Source organism: Corvus brachyrhynchos, unplaced genomic scaffold (genome assembly GCF_000691975.1).
Source record: "Corvus brachyrhynchos isolate BGI_N302 unplaced genomic scaffold, ASM69197v1 scaffold54, whole genome shotgun sequence".
Classification (NCBI taxonomy): domain Eukaryota; kingdom Metazoa; phylum Chordata; class Aves; order Passeriformes; family Corvidae; genus Corvus; species Corvus brachyrhynchos.
This window is the reverse complement of record NW_008237902.1, coordinates 1,149,572-1,170,428: the sequence shown is the minus strand read 5'-3', so window position 1 is coordinate 1,170,428 and position 20,857 is coordinate 1,149,572. Positions and strand designations below refer to the sequence as shown.

Below are 20,857 nucleotides of genomic sequence, written 5' to 3'. Positions count from 1 at the left end.
TCACAAACATGTCCCCCAGGAAATGCCTTCTGTGATGTTGCTGAAGTCACAGAAGGGTTAGGAGGACACCAAAGTAAGCATTACCCCTTTTTGGCCCAATGATTTTTCAGTGAAGGAACAGCTGAGTTCCTTGTTCAGCTCTAATACTGAAATCTTCCTTCTTTCCATGAGTAAGTTAATGGCAGCAGGAGACCACCACCTACAGCAAGGCCAACAAGCAGCCACAAAAAATAGAGCAGGAAGCATTGCTAGAACTGGTGACTGCCCATCTGCCAAAATAACCTTGTCATTAGCTTATTAAAATTGTTTGAGACTGTCTACCTCAAGGCTTCTAGTTTGTTGAAAGGAATGTCTAAGAAGGATTTTTTGGAATGAATGTAAATCTATTCTCTTTGTTTCACATGATGAAAGGGCTTTTTTTCCCTGATCATCATTTGCCACTCTTGTGTGTTTAAATAATCAGAAGAAAGTAAGTATTTTAAAAGTCTTTTCTGAATTCTTAAAAGGAAAATTTATGCTCTTGCAAAATTTGCTTTATAACAACATGAAGTCCCTCCAGGATAAGTAATCAGCAGTCTGAAGTTAAGGAGGATCTCTCCCCAGTCCAAATATACCTGGGGCATTTAAACAATTTTTACTCCAGTGAGCAGTCATCATTTTAGTGAATGTTTGATCATTATTTCAATCAAAGGACAGTAACTGCTGGAAGATCCACTTAGATAATGAGTGCTAATAAGAGAGTTACTGCGCTGAATTGCACCAGCAACTGGAATTTGTCAATGACGTTCTCCAGGGATGTGCCTGGGGGATGCTGTAAGTGAGGGCTGCTGTGCCACCAGGCAGTCAGGGATGGTACTGACTTGATTCTCATTACGTCTTGTGCTTCAAGGGCATCTTCTTTTCAAATATGAAGCAAGTCACATCCCACATACTCAGTTCTCTTCTCCCTGACTACTGAGCACAGATAGATGTAAATGCATCTGGTCTCACAAATCCTTCCATTAAAATGCACCCTGAGGCTACAGGAGAGGTTTAGAAGGCACATTTGGCTCAACAAGGGAAAGTAAACATTATGTTACAGGTTACATGTCGCACAAGAGGGTGTGTGGTAAAACTGGAAGGCAACAGCCCCTTGCAGGACAGAAATGATGCTGAAAAGGTCATTTCTCCAAGAGGAGCGATGAGCTAAGCCCCAGGCTCGCTGTGTAACATGTTCCAGAATTGACACATCAAATGCAGCATCAAGTGTCTGCTGTGCACACTGTAACCACTGTGGGCTCAGGCACTGTGGCTGTGGAGTGGTTTTCTGGAAGTCAGCTCACAGCAAGGGGAAAACACCATGCCAAGCTTCCCACACACACAGGTGTGTGGGAAGGAAAGCCCCCCCTGTGTCCCTAAGGCAGTCAAGGTGGATTTGTGAGACTCAAAACTGACTGTCCCAGTGGTGTGCTGGTGCCACATTGCAGTGCAAGGGAGGAGGCTTTCTCCTGGATGCATGGGACACATCCCTCATAGTCAGCAGGACTATACCCTGCTCTGAAACCTCCTTTAGGACCTCAGCTGTCCCTCACAGGATTGGGACTTGTGCTCCTGGGGTCCTGCAGAATTGAGACTGCATTTTGTCCTGCCACCAAAGGGCTGTAAGTTCAAAAGCAGCCTCACTCTGAACCGCATTCCATTGGCGTTTTTCAACCTCTTTCTCTTCCCAACGTCCCTGACAAGGTGAGGGAGGGGGACACCTAGCACAGACAGCTGTGCAGGGCTGTGGGTGCTGGCAGGTGAGCATGGCCCAGGCAGACCCACTGTGGAGAAGAGCCTGGTGTGATGCTCTGTGCAGCTTTCAGATGGCTTCTGCTGGAAAGTTCCCAGTCAGGACTTAAACCCCACATCCCAGGCACCCTGGTTGGTCTTGCTCTGTTTTGAGCACTATGACCAGCAGTTGGCTCTGCAGAAGGGCACCCAGTAATCACACCTGCACTCAGATGATGTCCTAAAACAGATCACACAATCAGAATATTCTGAGTTGGAAGGAACCCACAAGGATCATCAAAATGAATGATGGCCCCTAATCTTAAATGAATGGCCCCTATTTGTTGGGTTCAGTTCCCCCAACGTTGGCTCTCAGAGAAGCAGAATCCTTTCTTATTTTACACACATTTCATCCTACAGGTTTAGGAACAATAATCTTAGGTTTAACTTATTCTCCACTGCTTCTCTTCACACACTGAACTGAACATCTCACAAAACCTGTCCCTGATCTGCTGTTTTGATTTCCAGAGATAACCATTTCTGAACTGCTCCTCTCCCTACCCTCAGGCCTAGAGCTGGCTGCCAGGGCTGCAGGCTGTGGTACAGGTTTCCCTGTCAAAACCTGGGTGTGATTTGCCCACACAGCTGCAGCAGAAGGTACCTGAGCAGACCTTGCATCAGCAGCAGGCTGGAAGGGGCTGACGAGAGCAGCCTCTTTCCCCCAGGTACTCACGTTGTAAACGCGGGGTTGTACTTTGCACCAAGGTAGTAGGAGTAAAGGTTGAACATCCCAATCATGAAGGCTAGGAACACCATGATGAAGATGACCATGAACTTGAAGATATCCTTCACAGTCCTCCCCAGAGAGATCTGCAGGGGGCCGAAGCTTTCGTTGGCTGGAAGAATGTAAGCAATGCGGGAGAAGCTGAGTACCACAGCTATGGCATACAGGCCTTCTGAAATGATCTGAGGATCCGAGGGGAGCCACTTGTTCCTGGCTAAAACAATACATGTACACTAGGTGTTAGTAACAGAAAGGGTTAGATGGAAGCTACTATGATAAATGACCCTTTTCCAGACTCAGCCTTGCATTTGGCTAGGAGTTAAAGAGAAAAAACAGCTTTGGGGCAATTGTTCACTGGACCTTAGCATGCTGTACAAATAGGGGTGAATTAGTTGTATTTTTCACATGGTAAAGATGGGAAATGACCAAGTCACTGGGATTTACTGAAGCCAGACAGTGAAAACAACCAGCATGGGTTTAAACAAACTCAGTATTTTCTGTTTCCTAGTTGAATATCAACTGGGTTATGCCTTTTCCATTTGAAGCTCTTAAGATGGAGAACCACAACCACAACACAGTGGAATGTAGCTGTAGATTTGCATACAGGGCACTGTGTCAGTATTTGGAACGGAAGCATTATGGAGACCAAGATCTCTCTCCTCACCATTAGAGAAGAAAGTTAGGATTTGTTCGAATAAAGCAAGTATAAACATTAAGTATACCATTTTCATGTTAACTCTAAATTAAAACCAGTTTCTGAAGTCTAGTAACTGTAATATTTTTACTTTAGAAAACTCCAGATATGCATCATTTACCTAATATTCTGAAAATTTAAACATTTATATTAATATGGCTTATAAGTGTCCTTGCATCAACTGAGGTTCTTGGTGGAAAGATTGTGATTCACAGCTAAAACATGCGACATCTTCAGGGCCACAGCAGTAAACTTAGGCATTATTTGCAGTAATGTGAACCAAAGGAAAAGCAGCAGATGGAGGGATTCACAGGATCTCATTGGGATATTCTGTTCTGGACCCTTTGCATCTTTGTATCATGAACTCACTTTAAATGGGTGAGCAGCAAGCCAGAGAGGGAAAAGCCACATTTTCTGTGGCCTCTTGCTTGCGTGGGCAGAGAGGGATGCAAGAGACTGAGCTGGTGGGGCCACGCAGATCCTGTGGCTCTGTACCCTGCTGTGGGTCAGGCACGTGGCTCTGGGGCTGTGTGGGGTATGTCTGCAGGGCAGGAGGTGCTGCCTCAGCTCTCCGCTGCAGCCCAGCACTACAACAACCACCTCACAGCTCTACGGAGCAAGTGGTGTTCTTGGTGCCCAGCTCTGGAGCTCCTGCAGCCCCTCTGTGAGCAGAAATCCCCATGGATTTTGCCCAGGGTGACATCTAGAGTTTGCAGAGGTGTGCAGTGGATCCAGTCCCCACACGGGTGTGAAGCTCTATTCATTTCCGTAAGCAAAGGAAAACCATTTCAGCCATCCAAAATAACAATTTCAAGGCACTGCTGCTCCTTGCATTTCCCAGTATCAGCACTTATAGGTGATACAGGATTTACAAAAATGCAGGTTTTGAGGAGCAGCAGCTATTTTTATTTATTTTTATAGAGGTGTTGGATGTAGCAGAAGTACAGACTTACTGCAGCCTCAGTTTACACGTCTCCCTCCTCTCACATCTGGAAAATGAAGCAGATTAATTCATCTGTAATTTAAATTATATTCTGCTCACTCCCAGTTCCTGATTATCTGTTGCTCAAGCTACTTTTTCAGGATGTGATTGACCTGAATGGCACAAGAGCAGAGGCTGCATGAGGCTTGGATCCTTTCTTACTGGCTGGGAAGATGGCTGGAATGGGTAGATCTAGGGAAAATAATTCGGTTTAATTAGGAAAAAACCTATATAAATTCACAAGAAAAAATCTGCTTTCAGTACTCCCACACATTAACCTAAAAGAACAGGAAGTATTAGATAGCAAAAAGCATCTTACCGTAGGTAAAGTAAGCAACTTCAGGGGGAAGGGTGACATTATTGAGGTCATCATCTTGAACGTACTGGTCTACGTACTGTTGTGCCTCAGAGGCTTTGAGAAAAGCCATGAACCTGGCAGTGAATGATGCCACGAAGATGGACAGCATCCCGAAGTCCAGCAGGTTCCAGAGATGCACCACGTATTCACGTGGACCCTCTTCCCAGATCTCCTTGCACTCTGACCATATCATACCTGTGGAGGGATCAGAGCATCTTTAACTGGCAAACACAGAAGGTGTTTTTGTATCCAGACAGATCTGTTTCCTGTTTTCAGTGGCTTCTAAGACCAAAGCAAAAGACTCTTTAATTAAATGACTTTATGGGGAATGGGTCATGTAATCTTTTCTTAAGAATTAATTCAACCTTGTAGTTTGTATGTCCTTTTGTGCTTACAAAGTAGAAATCTCAAAATGTCACTGTTTAAGTCAATGGTAAAGCTGATTTCTGATGACGACAGAAAAAGCACAGTTCAAAAATTCTGATGACATGACAAAATCCTACTGCTGATGTGTTTGGAAAAAATGTAGATTTCCTTTCTTGTCCCCAAAATGACCTTCCTACACTGTGCCACTGAAAATGGCACTGCTTGCTCTGCTGCTCTTTTCCTCCTTCCCTAAGATAGTGGGTGTGTCCATTTTGAGAATGCAAACAGAGCTGTTCAAGAGTAAGTTTAGTATGATTAAAAAAGGGTAGGGTAGAAGTTCTGTCCTTCCAATTTCATAAAGCTTTCTGTATTAAATAATGAATTTCCATATATCAAAGGCTGATCTGTCACTTTGAAAACACTGAGTTTAGCCCAAATTTAGGATTTCTGAAAACAGACTTAAAAATAAACCTTAATGCCAAACCCAGTGAATTCAAATATTTAACATCCGTGTCCTACTGGGAAGGACTGGGGTGGACAAGTGAATTCAGTGGGCAAAGAGCTCCGGTCAGATTCACTAATTTGCCCAACTTTCAATCCCAGCAGGGCTCCAGGGCCGAAATCTTGGTCCTGAATAGCTAAAGTGTTGGAATATTTAACCCACTGATAAATATTTCCTGCACTCTACCCAGTCCTGTTTCCATAGCAGCAGCAAAATTCACATTTAATCAAGAAGGAGAGGTGCCTGCCAATTTCCATGTGACCTCCTGCAATCTTCTCCTTTCTGTGAACTCCTTTCATTCTCTCTGCTGGAAGCTCTCGTCGTGTGGCATGTAAATGCATTTGCTTGGCTACTTCTGAGACTCCTGGAAGCACAGGGTGTCCCCAGAGCTGCACTCAGAAGATGGGTTACTGGGAGGGAAACAGGTCAGTGGGAATGTAGCCTGGGGGTAGAGGAGTGGAGAACTGCTGCTGTCAGTCCATGTGCATGGAGAAGGATTTAAAGAGAAAAAGGAAAGCTGAGCTATCCATAGCACCATCAGCCAAGGTCACAGCGAGCCCATGAGCTCCACATCCCTTGAATCTCCCTGGAGATGTACCCTGATATAGGTTATGCCCTGTGTAGATCTGTCTTGGGAGAGAGCCTGAGATCTGCAGAGCACTGAGCAGAGGCAGAGGGAGGGCAGGAGAGGAGCCTCCCAGCTCTCCTCCTCCAGTCTGCAGGTGCTTGGCTGAGTTAAAAGCAGGAGCTTCATCCTGCACTGGCACTCACCGTGAGTGAGATTTAATAATAAATAGCCTAAGGGAGAAGGTGGAAGAATTGGTTTCTCAGGACTTTTCCTGGAGCGAGGATGAAATATTAAAGAAACATTTCTACCTTGAAAAAAAAGCATCCCAGAAGTGATGGATAGGAGCCATTAGCCCTGTGCATTACACATGTGTGCTGTATAAAGGTGCTAAAGCACTCAAGGAAATACCACATGCGTGGTAGCATTGCCCAACAAAGCACTTGTTCATTGATGACCAGAAATGACTCCCATCCAAATTTATTTCTAATCTTGCTCACTTAATATACCTAAGTCACAGATTAATGAACAAAGAAATGTCTAAAACTGAGGAGTCTGACCAAAATTAGAATCGTTATGTGAAAGTAATGTGCCTATAATTTGCACTGTTTTTTTCCCCAACTTTGTGGCAATCATTTTTAAAAAATGTCTATTCAGGACAAGTAGAAAAGTTCCAGTAATTACTTGGTCAGCACTGCTGGGTAATTGTAGATACATTGTGAGATAGTAATTCAAAGCTTCTCCTTAGTAAAAGTATTGAGAAGAGAAAAATCAGCTAAAATTCAGGGGATGGGACATAAGAGGAGGTGTAAGAAATAAGGAGAAGCAAATAGGCAAAGCAGCTCTGCCAGGATGTAATCACATTTCCATGTGGTGTTTCTGAGATCCCCAATGGCTCTGGCAGGGGGCATTTCCCTGAGTTTGATGTTCAGAGATGTGGGATATGAGCAGCTCCTATGCTCCAGCTTCTGCATGTCTCGTGTTCCCACAGCAGGGATGATCAGAAATGTCACCTTGATGGGCAATTCTGGTTTCAGCAGGGGAAGGAGAGTCAAGATATAGGCACAGCCCATCTGGAAGAAAAATGGGAGTGTGAAAGAAGTGCTGTTCACCACCTGTGCACACAAAGGAACAGTTTGTCAGATTTTTATATCCTCTGGCCTGGTACATAAATCAAGAGCATCAGCAGATGTTGCAGAGCTGCCTTTGAGCCTTTCTGGGTCCACCAAAGGCTGTTGGACTAAGAGATTAAGACTGCTCAGATTGCATCCACCCAGAGTTTAACTGCTACCCTGGTTGCTCTTGCAGTGGGGATTTTGAAATAAACCCCCCCTGCTTTCAGTGCACACTTCTGTCCATACTGATCACAAGGAAAATCCCAGCCTTCCTCATTTGAAGGCAAGAGATAGGAAGATCTGGCCACAGGGAAGAGGCATGCAATGAGCCCTGGATGCATGAGCCAAAATTGCTGTGCCCAATGTACAAGGGGATGTTGGTCTTGTTTAACCTCATGAGATCCCCATGGTTCCATTTCTTAAACTTGTCTGGATGGTGCATGCCATCCTTCAGGTGTGTCAGCCTTGGCACTCACCATCTGCTGGCTTGCTGAGGGTGCTCTCGAGCCTCCGTCTATGTCATTAATGGTGGTATTAAATAACACTGGTATTAAAAAAAAAATATGCCCTAGGGTATATTACCATGTCCTGCAGCTGTAGGGAGGAGGAGAGAAGATCCAGCAGGCAGGAATTGTGCAGCAAGATTGATTTATTTAATTATTTTACAAACTCTTTTATAGACTTTTTTCTTCATAGTCTAATTGGACAAAGGACCAGCCACCCCTTGGGGGTGATTGGCTAAAATCCTAAAACATCCATTGTCAAAATATTTGTCTACTATACTATAAACAAGACTTCTCCAGGTTGCAGGTATTTCATTGTTTACAGAACTCTGCTACCTCTTCTGTGAGAGAGAAAAGTCTCTCAGGGGCTTAGAAAATAGCAAGAAAATCCTTGCTAGCAGCATTTTTGTATCCACACACTGGTCCCAGTACAGACCCCTGGGGGACACCACTTGTCACTGATGTCCATCACTGGACTCTGAGCCTCTGACCAAGCAACCCTCCAACAGCTTTCTTATCCATCTATCAGTCCACCCATCAAATCTGTCTGTGCTTTAGAGAGAAGGATGTTGTGGGGGTCCATGTCAAAGGCTTTACAGAAGTCTGGTTAAGTGACATCTGCAGCCCGTCCCTTGTGCACTTACACAGTCACTCCATCAGAGAAGGCCACTAGGTAGGTCTATGTTAGCCACTTTAACTATATTTGTACTTAAAGATACATATTTATAATACCTATAAGATTTTAGCACCAAAAGTTGCCACCCTTGGTGCTTTCAGAGTCCTTAAAGTTCAGGGTCACACATGGGGCTCAAGAAGTGCAGGTGTCTGCAGGCCATGTACACCAAACTTTCACCTCAGTATTGCTGAAACATTATTTGAAGCTTTATGGAGGCAGGCAGGTAAAATGGCCAGAGAAGATTGTCAGTGCAGATGTAGGCAATCATTAGAAAATCTCATTATATTCAGGAGTCTGTACAATGAATCACCTTTCTTATCCCAGAAAAGTGAAAACCTTCAGTTTAAATGAAATGTTTTCTTCTTCATCTCTCAGGAACTCAACAAGCAGACAGATACCTACTGCCTACAAGAAAAGAATGCCTAGTTTAAAATCTAATCGTCTTGTCCAACTGCTTTAATATAATTTTAAAAATATATCTTACAGTCTTACTCTATCCAGTCTGGCATCTATTCAGTATTTTCTAGCTTAATATCCTGTATGGGATTCTGATTATCATGGGAACAGGGAACAAAGAAACATTGGACAGGAAGTCATCAGATAGAGCAGCCATATCCTATTTTTTAGGGGAATTTAATGCCATCAGTACTTCTGGAACAGTGGAATTATTTGCTGCAAGAAAAGAATCAAAATCATGGTGGTGAGCAAAAATAGATACAGAAGAAGTAGACAAAGATTCTACAGAGTTGATAAGCTCAATTTCCCAATAAATCTTCCCAAGCTTGTTTAGATTAGTGGTTCAAGCTAAGTGACCTGCCAGGAGTAAATGATGCCTGTAGGAAAAGTGAGACATCTGATTTTGTCTAAAATTCCTTAGAAATTTAACTTGTGCATGTGGCACACTTCTGCACTCAAAGGGTTCACCCACATGAATCTTTACTTTGTCATTGTTGAATAACTTAAATTCCTTTAAAAGATTTGAGCACTGCACTGTCCTCTCACCAGTAAAAATTTCATACTACGAATTTCATAAAATCCAGTGCTTACTTGCCTAGCAGGTTTCATCACTAGATCTTGGAGTGCATTACAAAAAAAGCACATGACATTATACTCATTTTGCAGACAAAGAAACTGACGTTCAGTGAATTATAGTAGGATCCCATGGCAGGGTAATAAATCAGGCAGACTCACCACACTTCTTTCTGCTCACTTTGTCCTAGAGTGAAGCCACAAGACCTTCTTTAAGATGCAGTGATCAAACCAAGAGAAGTAAATAGGCAACATCTATAGCATTTACCATGGAAAGTGGAAAATCAGGTAAGTGAGAATTTGCTAAGCATCATTCAATGTTTTCAAAAGTGGTGACCATGATCAAAGTCTTCTTTGCTCGTCTTTTAATTAAAACTCTTGACATCAACCTCTAGACTCATAGTGAATTGTTTAAGTTTCGGGGAGTTGTCTTGGTTTGCGTTTTTTGTTTGTTTAGCTTGGTTTTGGTTTTTTTTGGTTAGTTAGTTGGGTTTTGGGTTTTTTTAAATTTTTCCTTTGTCTTGTCACTGGGTATGATGCTATTCCTAATGAGGTTGAGTTCCCACGGAGAACTTGTAGACATTTTGGTTTTACTTACCCAATACCCACTTCATGATCAGCAATTCTGTCCATGAGAACTGAGTTGTTTTGACTCTGAATATTTGTTTTGGATGATCCGTGATGGTCTCGTTGGGGAGATTTTTGACTCCTTCAAAGCGGTCTGAAGCGTTCACTACTAACAGTCCAAGGAAGATTGTGAAAGAAACTGCATGAGCCACAAACTTCATGAAAGGACTTCGAAGGGTACGTCCCAGCTGCAATGGAACATACACAATCATAAAGTTTTTATTTACCCACCTCCTAGAAGTTTTTTTCACTATAAAAAAACCTTTTGAAAGCTTTTGCCCATGGTAAAAAGGATTCAATAATTGATTCTGGATCATTAGCTAAATAGGGTTTAGATTTGTTCAAGTTGTTATTTGCTATTACGAGACATTATACATTGGGTAATTTTTATGCATGCCAATGTCTTACAATGCCCCTTTAAACCCACATGTAATATCTAATTGTCCTGGCCATATGGTGAGTGGAAAATGAAGAGACAGGACATTTAGATGAAAGACATGTTTGTTTGTGTATGTGTTATATGAGTGCACTCTTGTGTCAATATAAATCCTAGTGATGGACACAATTGTCATCCTTAAATCATTGTTATATGTCAGAATCTTTTACTAATGGTGAATTCTTAGTTTGTTATCAATGTGTAAGAAAGAGCCTTCTGTTTAAATATTCTGTGGCAATGCTTTTCATATGCTTTGCTATGATAGGCTTCTCTCATAATTAGTACAAAAGCTGGAGAATCACTCCCTGAACACAAGGATTTATTTGAAGACATTAAGCCAAGAACCAGAGCAGCAGGTCTCTTCACTACAGATAATATTTGTTCTGCTCTTCTTGAAAAGCTTTCTTTGTTAATGAATTTAAATATCACTCTTTTAATTTTACATTTTCTGTGAACCAAGAAAACATTACTCCAGAAAGATAGAAAGAGTAGAAGCATTTTCAGGAGCACTAGGGCTGAAGCCTGTAGTGTTGGACACAACAGGGAGCAATGGAAGAGCTGGCCTGGATGGGGCCTTTCCAAACCCCCCACAAAGCAAATTATATATATATTTTTTTTTTGGTATATTACTCATTGATTCATTCCCCTTGATGCCAAGGTATCATCCATTTTTTTTTAATATCTACTGATTTGATCATAAAACTTCATAGGAAAAAGGACATTAAAAGGAAAATCCTTGTTTCTTATTTATCTCCAATAGCAGATTAATTCCAAGGAGCCCTGGTCTCTGCTCATGGCAGAACAGGAAATATTTCAAAAGTGGAGGTCTCTAGGTCTAGCAGAAATTCAAAGGAAGTCCTAGGATTCTGGGTTTTATTTCTTTTTCTTAACAGAGTTTTTAAAATGTCAATTAAATCTTTTATAAAGTTGACAGAATAGGAAATCCTACTGGAAAATTTGCATGTTTCTAAATATGGAGAGACTTTCCATTAAAGAAAATGAAAATGTCTGCTCTTTCCCCAGGTCCTGGCTAACATTCCCTGAGGTCAATAAGGACATGTTTAATTGGGTAGATATTGCACTGACTTGAAAGCCAAGTTTCTTTAATCTTGTCTAGGAATAATATGGCAGATGTAGGAGTGGATGAAGTGTGTTAAAAATAGTCTCAACACTTGCAGTTCTGGTTCACCCCCAGTGCTGTCACCCTTGGTGTAGTGCTAGTTCTCAACAGTTTTTATGGTTGGTGTTGTGTAGATTTATGCTTTGTAGTAGAAATTACAATTCCAGTACTGATGGGATGATGGGATAGGCCTGAAAAATGTCCCACACAGTAATAATCTCGGACGTTTTCCTCCTATGACCTGAGAGAGTTCAGATTGCAAGAGTAAAGTGGAAAAACAGCCATGGATCCTTAACAAGAAGTTTTTAAGAAAGTGGATTTGCAATCTGTATGAGATTCATTTCTACCCTGAATTCACTGAAAGAGAAAAATTGAATCTACCTATTGAATCACGAATCCTCTCCAGATAATGAGAATTTTTCTGCTGTCTATAGAAATGCAAAAAAAGAAAGACCTTAGATTAAAGCAGCATAGTCTCAGTTATGAGAGAAATAATCCCGTGTATTACAGAACAAAATGAATTCTATGGGTAATTTCATTTACTTCTCTCATGATTAAACAGAAATTTGTATTTAGTTAGTGTTACATCAGCCTTTCGTCCCATTTATTACTGCAGAAAGTTTACAATTATTTTCTTGAGCTGAAGCTTTTTCATCTCTTCTCAGAAATCTGATTTTAAGTAAGAGCTACAGAAGATGTTGACTAAAATATCCTGTAAAAAATTAATGAAGTGTCAATTCCTCCAGCCAGTCTAACACTTTATGACTAAAAGATTTTTCAAACAACATGATACCGTTAAACTCAAGGTGTGTAACTGCATGAGGGTATCAATTTCTCAATTTTTTAGAAAATAAAAATACCACTTTCATCAAGCCAGGATTGCAGGGTAGTGTCTGGCTGTACTGCTAAGATAGAAACACTAACAGTGAATGAATACAAAGGTTCATTCTGAAGAGAATAGATCAGTGCATGACTTTAGTATCCTGTCTCTATGATAGGAAAATAATGAAGCATACAGACATGTCAGAACAAAAATATATAGTGTGATATCATTACAAAATTTTGCGAATGCTCAGGCAGGAACAAAAAAGGATAGAAACATCATAAAGAAAAAATCCATTACTGTGCTCTGTGCTACGCTCACAGCAGAAGCATGAAGGATACTGTTGTAGTGATTTCATGTATTTCAGGATAAAAAGGTACAGATACAGCTTAGGCAGAGTGAGCCATTAAAGTTCCAGTGCTTAAACAATGCAGAGTCCGTTTCGGTGGGAGCTGCAGTCCACAATCCCCAGCATGGTTACAGGAAAATGAGACAACAGCCATTGAGGGCTGTGTATGAATGATCTCTCAGTGTTGCAAAGTTTGGCCGTGCACATCAACCAACCCGAGGAGAAAGAGAACACATCTTGAAGCTCTACAGACAATCCAAACAGTCCCTCGTGCTCTTGTCATTACATTTTTGGGCAACAGACTGTGCAATTTTTCTATCCAATCTCTTTTCTCTTTTGATCACCAATGAAAAAAAATTCAGAGACCAACATATAAAGCAATAGTTTATTGCAGATTCGTGGCCTCCAGGAGATGGATGAGTGAGCATGGATATTTCAGGATAGGATAGGCTTAAACTTCATGGGTCGTGTCAACAGTCTGTGCATCCAGAAATGAATGAATGAATGACTGACAGTAAAACTGCTTCTAATAAAGGCAGTTCTGTGCAACTGAGTGGAAAAGAATACATAAGGTTGAGGTGCAAACTCCAGGCAATACTATGTACCAAATTTTTGTGGGTAGTATTTGGTATGGTACATTCTAACCTCACAGAGCTTTATTAAAGAAAATTTTCTCTTGGGGAGGATAGGCTCCAAAGTATGTTCCTAGCTAAAATACATCAGTATCTTTGAAGTAATTTTGAATATGAATTCCTTTACTATCCTATGTGAAACTGCAGAATGTGAGCAGCATAAGAATATGATACACAGTAGTGTTGATTGGACAGCTCCTATTGCAATATTTCACATTAGAAATTTCCTCCATTTTTATCACTGCCTTGGTAAAGAAATGAGTCCCTGACTCATTCCTGGGCACCTGTGTGTCTTGTAAGACAGGCCTGATTTAAGTTAAATATCATAACTGGTTGTTCCTATGGAAAAAATATTTCATTGCCCAGTTGTGTGATATCAATATTGCTTCCATCAGTAAAAACCAAATAAAACATTTATGAAGTTGACCAGGACAAAACTGGACTGCTCAGAGTGGAAACGCTGCCTATGTAGAATTTTCTGCAGTAACACTGTGAGAGGACACAAGACTCTTGGATCAACCTGCAGCCCTTGAAACTGAGGCCAATGATTTTGGGTAAGGTACAAATTTGTGGGGGAAAAATGCATTTGTTATTCAGTTATTTCTATCACAGGCCCCAATCAAAAATCAAGACTACATTGTTCTGATCAAGGCAAATCCATGCATTAAAAGACAATACCTGCCTGAAAGAAATTTCAATTGGACTTTGTGCTAGAGGATTACATGTGGTTTTTCACAGTCTAAAGTGGGGTGAAAAGAAAGGACATTGAAAAATGAGAATGCATGAAAGGTTTAGTGTAATGAAATCAAAGCTGATGAAAAGTTAAGTATCTCCCACCTCCCCCCTTTTTAAATTTTAATACATCAACTTCAAGAAATTAAAACCAAGTAACTTTCTCAATAGTTTCTTACTTCTGCTGTAAAACTGTTTTAGTTTTAGGGGGGTTTTGCCTCAGTTTCTTTCCCCTTAGTTTTTATGCTTTCCTTTTAAATTGTCCGCTTATTTCTAGTCTAACTGTTCTCCCTACCCATTGCTATATTCAAATGTGGCCTCTCTAATTCTGAGACTGCACCACAAACGTTGCTGTTGGATGGTGTGCCAACTCCCAACACGTTCAACAGAGGTGAAGGAAATTAAACAGCTTCATAAATCCCTGCTAGACTGGGGTCTGACATGAGGGAATCGAGGTGGTAATTCCACACTAATTCCCTCTATGATCCAGCCAAAACCACCTGCAGCACAGCCTGGCTTTCACATGCACTTCTCTGTGAGCACCTCTGGAGTCCTGTCTGGTACCCATGGAAGATGAGGGGCTCTGTGTTGATACAGACCTCGAGGAGATGAAGTTACATCCTCATATACTCTAACACCAAGTACTCCTCTTGGAGCTATTTTGGAGGAGACCAAGGCTCGAGTGTGTTTTATTATCTCAGACATACTGAAGGACTGTTTTTCTGATTCTATTAATGTACGTTTCAAATTATAATCTCTCCTCAATACTAATTGATGGATCTATAACTACTTGGGTTTGATAAATTTAGAAGGGATTCCTCACTGGTTTTTAGAGGAAATGGGAGAAGATACTTTCAAGACTGAATACTGTACAAAATCACCAGGGGTGATTTTGATCAAATTTAAGTACCTGTGATATGCCTCCTGCAGAAGACATCTACCTTGGAAGGGATGATGTTGCTGGCTATTGCTGAATGTGAAATGATCTTTTCCCCTGCCACCCGTTTTTCTGTGGCAAGAGCAGTGAGAAAACTGTTTATCACTCAGCCACACACCTATTTATCTCCCCTTGTTTGAGCAGACTCTTTCAGGATGAACCCTCTACAATTTCATACCACAAACAACTCGAGATTTTACCCAGGCTAATGGTTGGCTCTGGTCCTTTGCCCTTTAGGTCTCAACAAATTCTCCTCCTCCATCTGATCTATATTTAGGTATACAGCAGTATTCTAAGTTTCATCATCTTTTCCCTCAAAACCATAAATATTTTATGATTAAGTCTAGTCTTTGCTGCAACACTAAGAAGTTTCCTGGGGCTTGCCAGAGTATCAGGCCCACGTGTCATAATAATGCTCCACTAACTAAAACCACAATAATGCTCCACTAACTGAAACCACAATAATGCTCCACTAACTAAAACCACAGTAATGCTCCACTAACTAAAACCACAATAAAGCTCCACTAATTAAAACCACAAGCTCAGAAAGAAGGAGGAGAGGTAACAAAGGAGCCATGAAGAAGGGAGGAACCCACAATAAAAAGTGCATGAAAGGAACAAGAGTTTAACTAAAGAATCTTGTCTTTAGTTATTTCCAGTTTTGGTGGCTCTTCTGTTCTTGCTTCACTCCACTCCCATGTTGTTATCTCCTATAAATTTCTTGTTCCTTTCTTGTCACCCACTCTTCACCCTCTTTCCCCACCACCCCACTTTTTTCCCTGTCAAGATGAATCTCAAACCATGCCAGTTTGTTCCATTTGTGCTGTCAAGCGACACCTCCAGCTTGCTCTCCCCCGGGGCAATACTAGAGGGTGCCATTAATCATTTCCCAACAGCATTATGGAAAAATCTGGGGCTTCATTCCAGGCCCTGGGTAGAAATGCCCATAGACCCCACGCACCGTCAGGAGTTTGTACCTTGCTGCAGGGAGCGATCCAGTAGGCTATTGCAAGGAAGGGCAGGCCGATGGAGACTCCAAAGACAGCCAAGAACTTCACAGCTATGGATTGCTGCCTTAAGCCTGAGAGGTTTTCATACCACATGGTGAGCAATTGCTGCTGGCAGTTGGGGTGAGCAACAAACTGTGAGAAAAGCAGAAATAGAGACATCAGTAGCATTGTCTAAGGAGGATGAGATTTCAGGGAATAACCTTCTGAGCTTGCCCATGGAACGTGACAGGTCGTGCCTTTGTTGTCTGACAAACAAACAGAAAACTGCAAAGCAGGCACACAAGACCCTCAGGTACTGGCAGAATGTGCATCACTTCTACTCCTTGTCTTCCCTAGGGTCGAGCTACCTTTATGTGATTAAAAAGCAGAATGTCAGAGCCAACCCCCAAAATCCATGTGGTCAGCACTGACAAAATGCCTCTGAGCAAGTTACCTCTTGGGGTAAGACAGTCTACCTGGGATTCAGAAAAGACACAGATGTACTTGGAAGTCAAGCTGAAAAACACCATCATGACTTTGCTAGAGACAGAGGCCCTTGACCCAGCAGCTTAACATGGCACTAATATTATAGTGTTCTATTCACTGTGTAAAGACCAAAAGGGAGCCATTCTGCAGGGCTCTCCTGTAAATTATGAGATCTGGCTGGTATTTTGCTACTTTAAATGCTTTATCTCAGAGTACCTTTCAAAATATGACAGCTCATTCTTTACTGATCAGACAAAAAGACAAATTCAAAAGCAGAAGGAAAAGCTGTGGTGCTCTGGTACAGAAAGTACCTGTTTTGTACCCTGTAACTGAGACTCTTCTGCAGTTTACTGTTCAGAGGTAAAAAAAAGAGATAAAAGGAAAGGCGAGCAGCAGAAAAGTGAAAAGGACAATTTCTTAATGGCAAAATTACAGCACCACCAGATCCCACCTAACGGTTTTATAATAAAAGATTAAACTTCTTTATTTCATATTGTCCTTTGAGGTGATTGAATTTAGAATGTGGCTACCTTTAATCACAAAGAAGGATAATTAAAAGGCAAAATAACAGAAAGAAAACATGAAAAATAAATATGTTGCTGATGCAGTTAATTGCATTAGCAGAACTGAGGGTTTCATTTATTAGTTCAGTGGCTGAATGAATGTTCCTAGGAGGGAAATATAAAATGCTCTACTATTTCAATGAGCAGAACTTTCTGGAGGTGAAGGGGAGGATGAAGGGGGTCAAGAAAAAAAGAGAGGAGGAAAGCAGAGGCTGCTGGAGCTTGGTGGCCACTGCTGCCCTGCCTGCCTGGACATGGACCAGGTCTGGCAGCCACTCCTTGCCCTGGATCAGCCCTTTAAGCTGAAAGATTTCAGCCGTTGCTGTAGTTTTCTTGGGACTGAAAAGCAGAGAAAATGCTAACTCTGCTTTCATCTTCACTATCTGTGAACCATGATCGAATTGGGAACTTAATGGACTCTTTTTGAGATGTTTGCATAACAAAACTGTTACTGTTCAGAAGGAAATACAGTTGCACAGTAATTAGGATTGCTGTGGAATAGCACTTTTCCTTCATTAAAAGCACATTAGCAGATGTTTAAAATGCGCTCTTGAGATGAATTTGGCTTTTCTCAAAAAGAAAAAAAAAAGAAAATGAGACTTTACCCCTTCCACTGAATAAATCAATCAGAACAAAGTAATTTGTAGGTACTTTTAACCTCCTTTGTCTTTAGAATTTTTTCCTGGAAATATTAGCGTTTTAATATGCTTTCTTTTAATCTGCTTTCAAAAAAAAGCAAGCTTTTAAAAAAGATAATTATAAATCATGAGTCCTAGTCCTTCTGAGCATTTAAAGTTCGAGGTGATGACAGCAGTATTACACGGAGGCATTTCCTAATGCCCAGCGTTTATGTCTGCACTAATGCTGCTTGGGCTTGTTATCTTTCTGGCAAATTGACAGAAAAATCAAGTGGAAGGAAGCTCGGTAGAGAATTGATCCCTTTTCCAAATTTTATTTTCAGATATCATGAATTCGACAACAATTGTAGAGGCTCATGGAAAGGGAAATTACACTGGTGAATGTGCAGACTTCTGGGATGAAGGGCCCAAGCAACATCCAGACTTCCTCCTCCTCTTGCAATTGCTCACTGCATTATGAGAATTGATTCAAACAAAGAAATTCAGTTGTCCTTGGCAATGAGACAGTCAAAGACTTCTGGTTGGCATTTCAGAGACTTCATCAGACATTTTAATCTGTCCATTTTTTCACTTTGTCTGGGAACAGCTACAATGAAAATACAAATATAGGAAAATTGAGAAGGAATTGCCATAAAACCCAGTTCAGTGGAACAGTTTATTTTGTACAAGGCAATAAAGACAGGTGGAGTGGCATAGAGCCTTGATGGTGTTCATCTTACTCTGATTATTACAAAAATGAGGGAAAAATAGGTTTAGGATCAGAAAGATCAGTGCATGAATGAGTTTTGATCTGTTATTTGCTTATAGCAAGCAGTACAGTTTTCATTGTTTTCTCTATCAGACATTAATGAAACACACAGTGACCCCTGGGCACTGCCAGCCCTCTCTCTATCAACATTTCAGAAACTCATCTTAGATCTCCTCAGAGATGTTACAGAGCCATTTAACTTACTCTGTCCCCTGGGAATGGGCACTAACACCAAGTTAAAGATTACACTAATGCTTTGCTTAGTGACTTAGGCACGGAGAAGAACAGAGCTTGAGACAAAAGCTTCAAGGCAGAATGCTTCAAAGCATTATGACAAATGGTGATGTGTGATATTGAATTTCAGAGGACTGAATGCTGCAGTGCTTTTTCAATGTTCCCATTAAATGCTATTTTCCTTTCTTCAGTGCCGGAAAATGAGGCGAGGAGGCTTTTAGGGACAAACTGTGGATGCTCCTGTGCTGCAGACAAGAAAGAGTGGTGTGACCAGGGCTGTGCAGAAGGGCAGGATATCTCTGATTGAAATGGAAGCACTGGCAGTGGAGGGGATTGCCTGGCTCCAAAACCAGCCACTTAAAAGCATTGAGTGCTTTATCTCCTGGGCAGAGGCAGTAAGGTAATGCATCAGGACCTGCGAGCTAAAGCAAAATGTTTTCCAGTGCTTGTGCATTCAGAAACCACGGTGGAAGCTTTTCTGGTCCCATGGCCCTGGGATCCCAGTAGATGGCAGTGCTTTTTGCTGGTACCGTGCATACCTTTTGATATAGGAAGGAAACTGTACTTCCCTCCAGCCTATCAGTCACCCAGCTTTTTAAGTTAAAAAAAGGCTAAAATAATTATAATAAAATCACACATCAATCAGCTCAAATAATGAAGCTGCCAAAGCAGCATTTTTGAGAGGCAGTGAAAGACTCAGGAAAGTATTGACAGCTCCAAAAGCCCCTGTCCTGTGCTACAGGGGATTAAATGAGAGAGATTAGTATTTGTCTGGAATATGGAAAAAAGTTCCTCAGAGACTTCAGTGGGAATTGAAAGGACCTAAAGAAACAGTTTTACATATAGGAATAAAGAGGGTGTTTCAGAGATCACTGTGGATACCACATTGAGTGATAACTTCTCCACATTTCTATCTAATTCGATGTGTGGCAGCTCTTTCTGCTAGCTCAGCGTGTATATGCATTGTGGGGAAACACTTTCCAGCCCTTACGACAGAATGAGAGTCTTTTCCTCAGCATAGCTGTTCAAAACAGGAGTTTCAGCCCACAGATGATAAAGTACCTTTATATTTCTGTGAACATATAGAAAGTTACTTCTGATAGAAAACACTGTAATAGAGAGACTTTTATTTTTTATTTTCTACTATATTGAACAGAGAAAGAGCCTGTAAGAGGAGAGGAGAGGAGTGGAGAGGAGAGGAGAGGAGAGGAGAGGAGAAAAATCTCTGTCTTGGACAGAAAAATGGTGTCAGCAGAAATAAGGAAACTTATGGCAAGACAGCTAAAAGACAGAGGTCAGCCTCAGATCATTGGAATTAATCGTGCAGAAAACAACCAGTCTCTCTTTTATTACTGAAATAATTCTATTCCCCTTAAAAGTACAGGCAAAAGAATTAACCACCCAGACAGGATCATCTCACTTTTCTAATGTACCCTACACAGAATAGCCAGGAGCTGTGGTAGGAAGGAAAAACTCATCAGTGAAGCAGTGGAAGCAGTTTAAAACCCTGCATATCAGAACTAACAACGTGAACCTGTGACTGTAGAGTCCTGAGGTGCTCCTGTCATGTTCTCTCAGCTTGTCCCTTCTTGTCAGCCTTATGGCAAACCTCAGTGTGTTTAATCACTGAGTGTGAGCTAAAATGGAGCTGCATAAATAGACTTTCAGTAGAACACTGGGGATGTCAAGAGACACTGGCAGGGGCAGAGATGAGCAATTTCTCTTTCCATCATGTAGCTGCATTCATGTCCTTGGAACAACCTTTCTGGGTTCATTATTAAGCATTTATCTTTTGATGTAGCTCTTTGCTTCTGCAAACCTACATTTATTAACACATTTTAGGCTGCAGCACCTGCTCACAGGAACCCTGGGCTGGGTGTGTAAGGCATCAAATGCCAGAGATCTGAGGGAAAATGCTGACTCAAATGAGTCATCCAAAGGGTTTCAATTGTCACCTCGTGCCTCTAAATTACAAGTGAAAAAGAAGGGGACAGCAAATGGGTTGCATACATGGCTTTTCCCATTTTGCCAGCATCCCTGCCCATGGCAGGAGGGTTGGACCTGGGTGATCTTTAAGGTCCCTTCCAACCCAAACCATTCTGTGATTCTGTGTTGCCAGGAACAGAGGAGCAGTGCTCCTTCCGGGATCCACACATTGGAAAAATCAGGTGGGATCTGAACCCCACACATTGTGTGCTCTGCAAAGTTAAAAGTACGTCA

At 41.4% G+C, this 20,857-nt stretch overlaps 1 protein-coding gene across 1 annotated transcript in view; it reads right to left on the bottom strand.

Moving 5' to 3' along the window:
• TRPC7 (transient receptor potential cation channel subfamily C member 7) overlaps positions 1 to 20,857 on the bottom strand; it is a 75,047-nt gene that overhangs the window by 15,389 nt on the left and 38,801 nt on the right. The window contains 4 exon segments of the mRNA XM_008632636.2: positions 2,483 to 2,747; positions 4,529 to 4,762; positions 9,922 to 10,138; positions 15,957 to 16,121. Of these exon segments, the coding sequence (XP_008630858.2) occupies positions 2,483 to 2,747; positions 4,529 to 4,762; positions 9,922 to 10,138; positions 15,957 to 16,121 (881 nt within the window).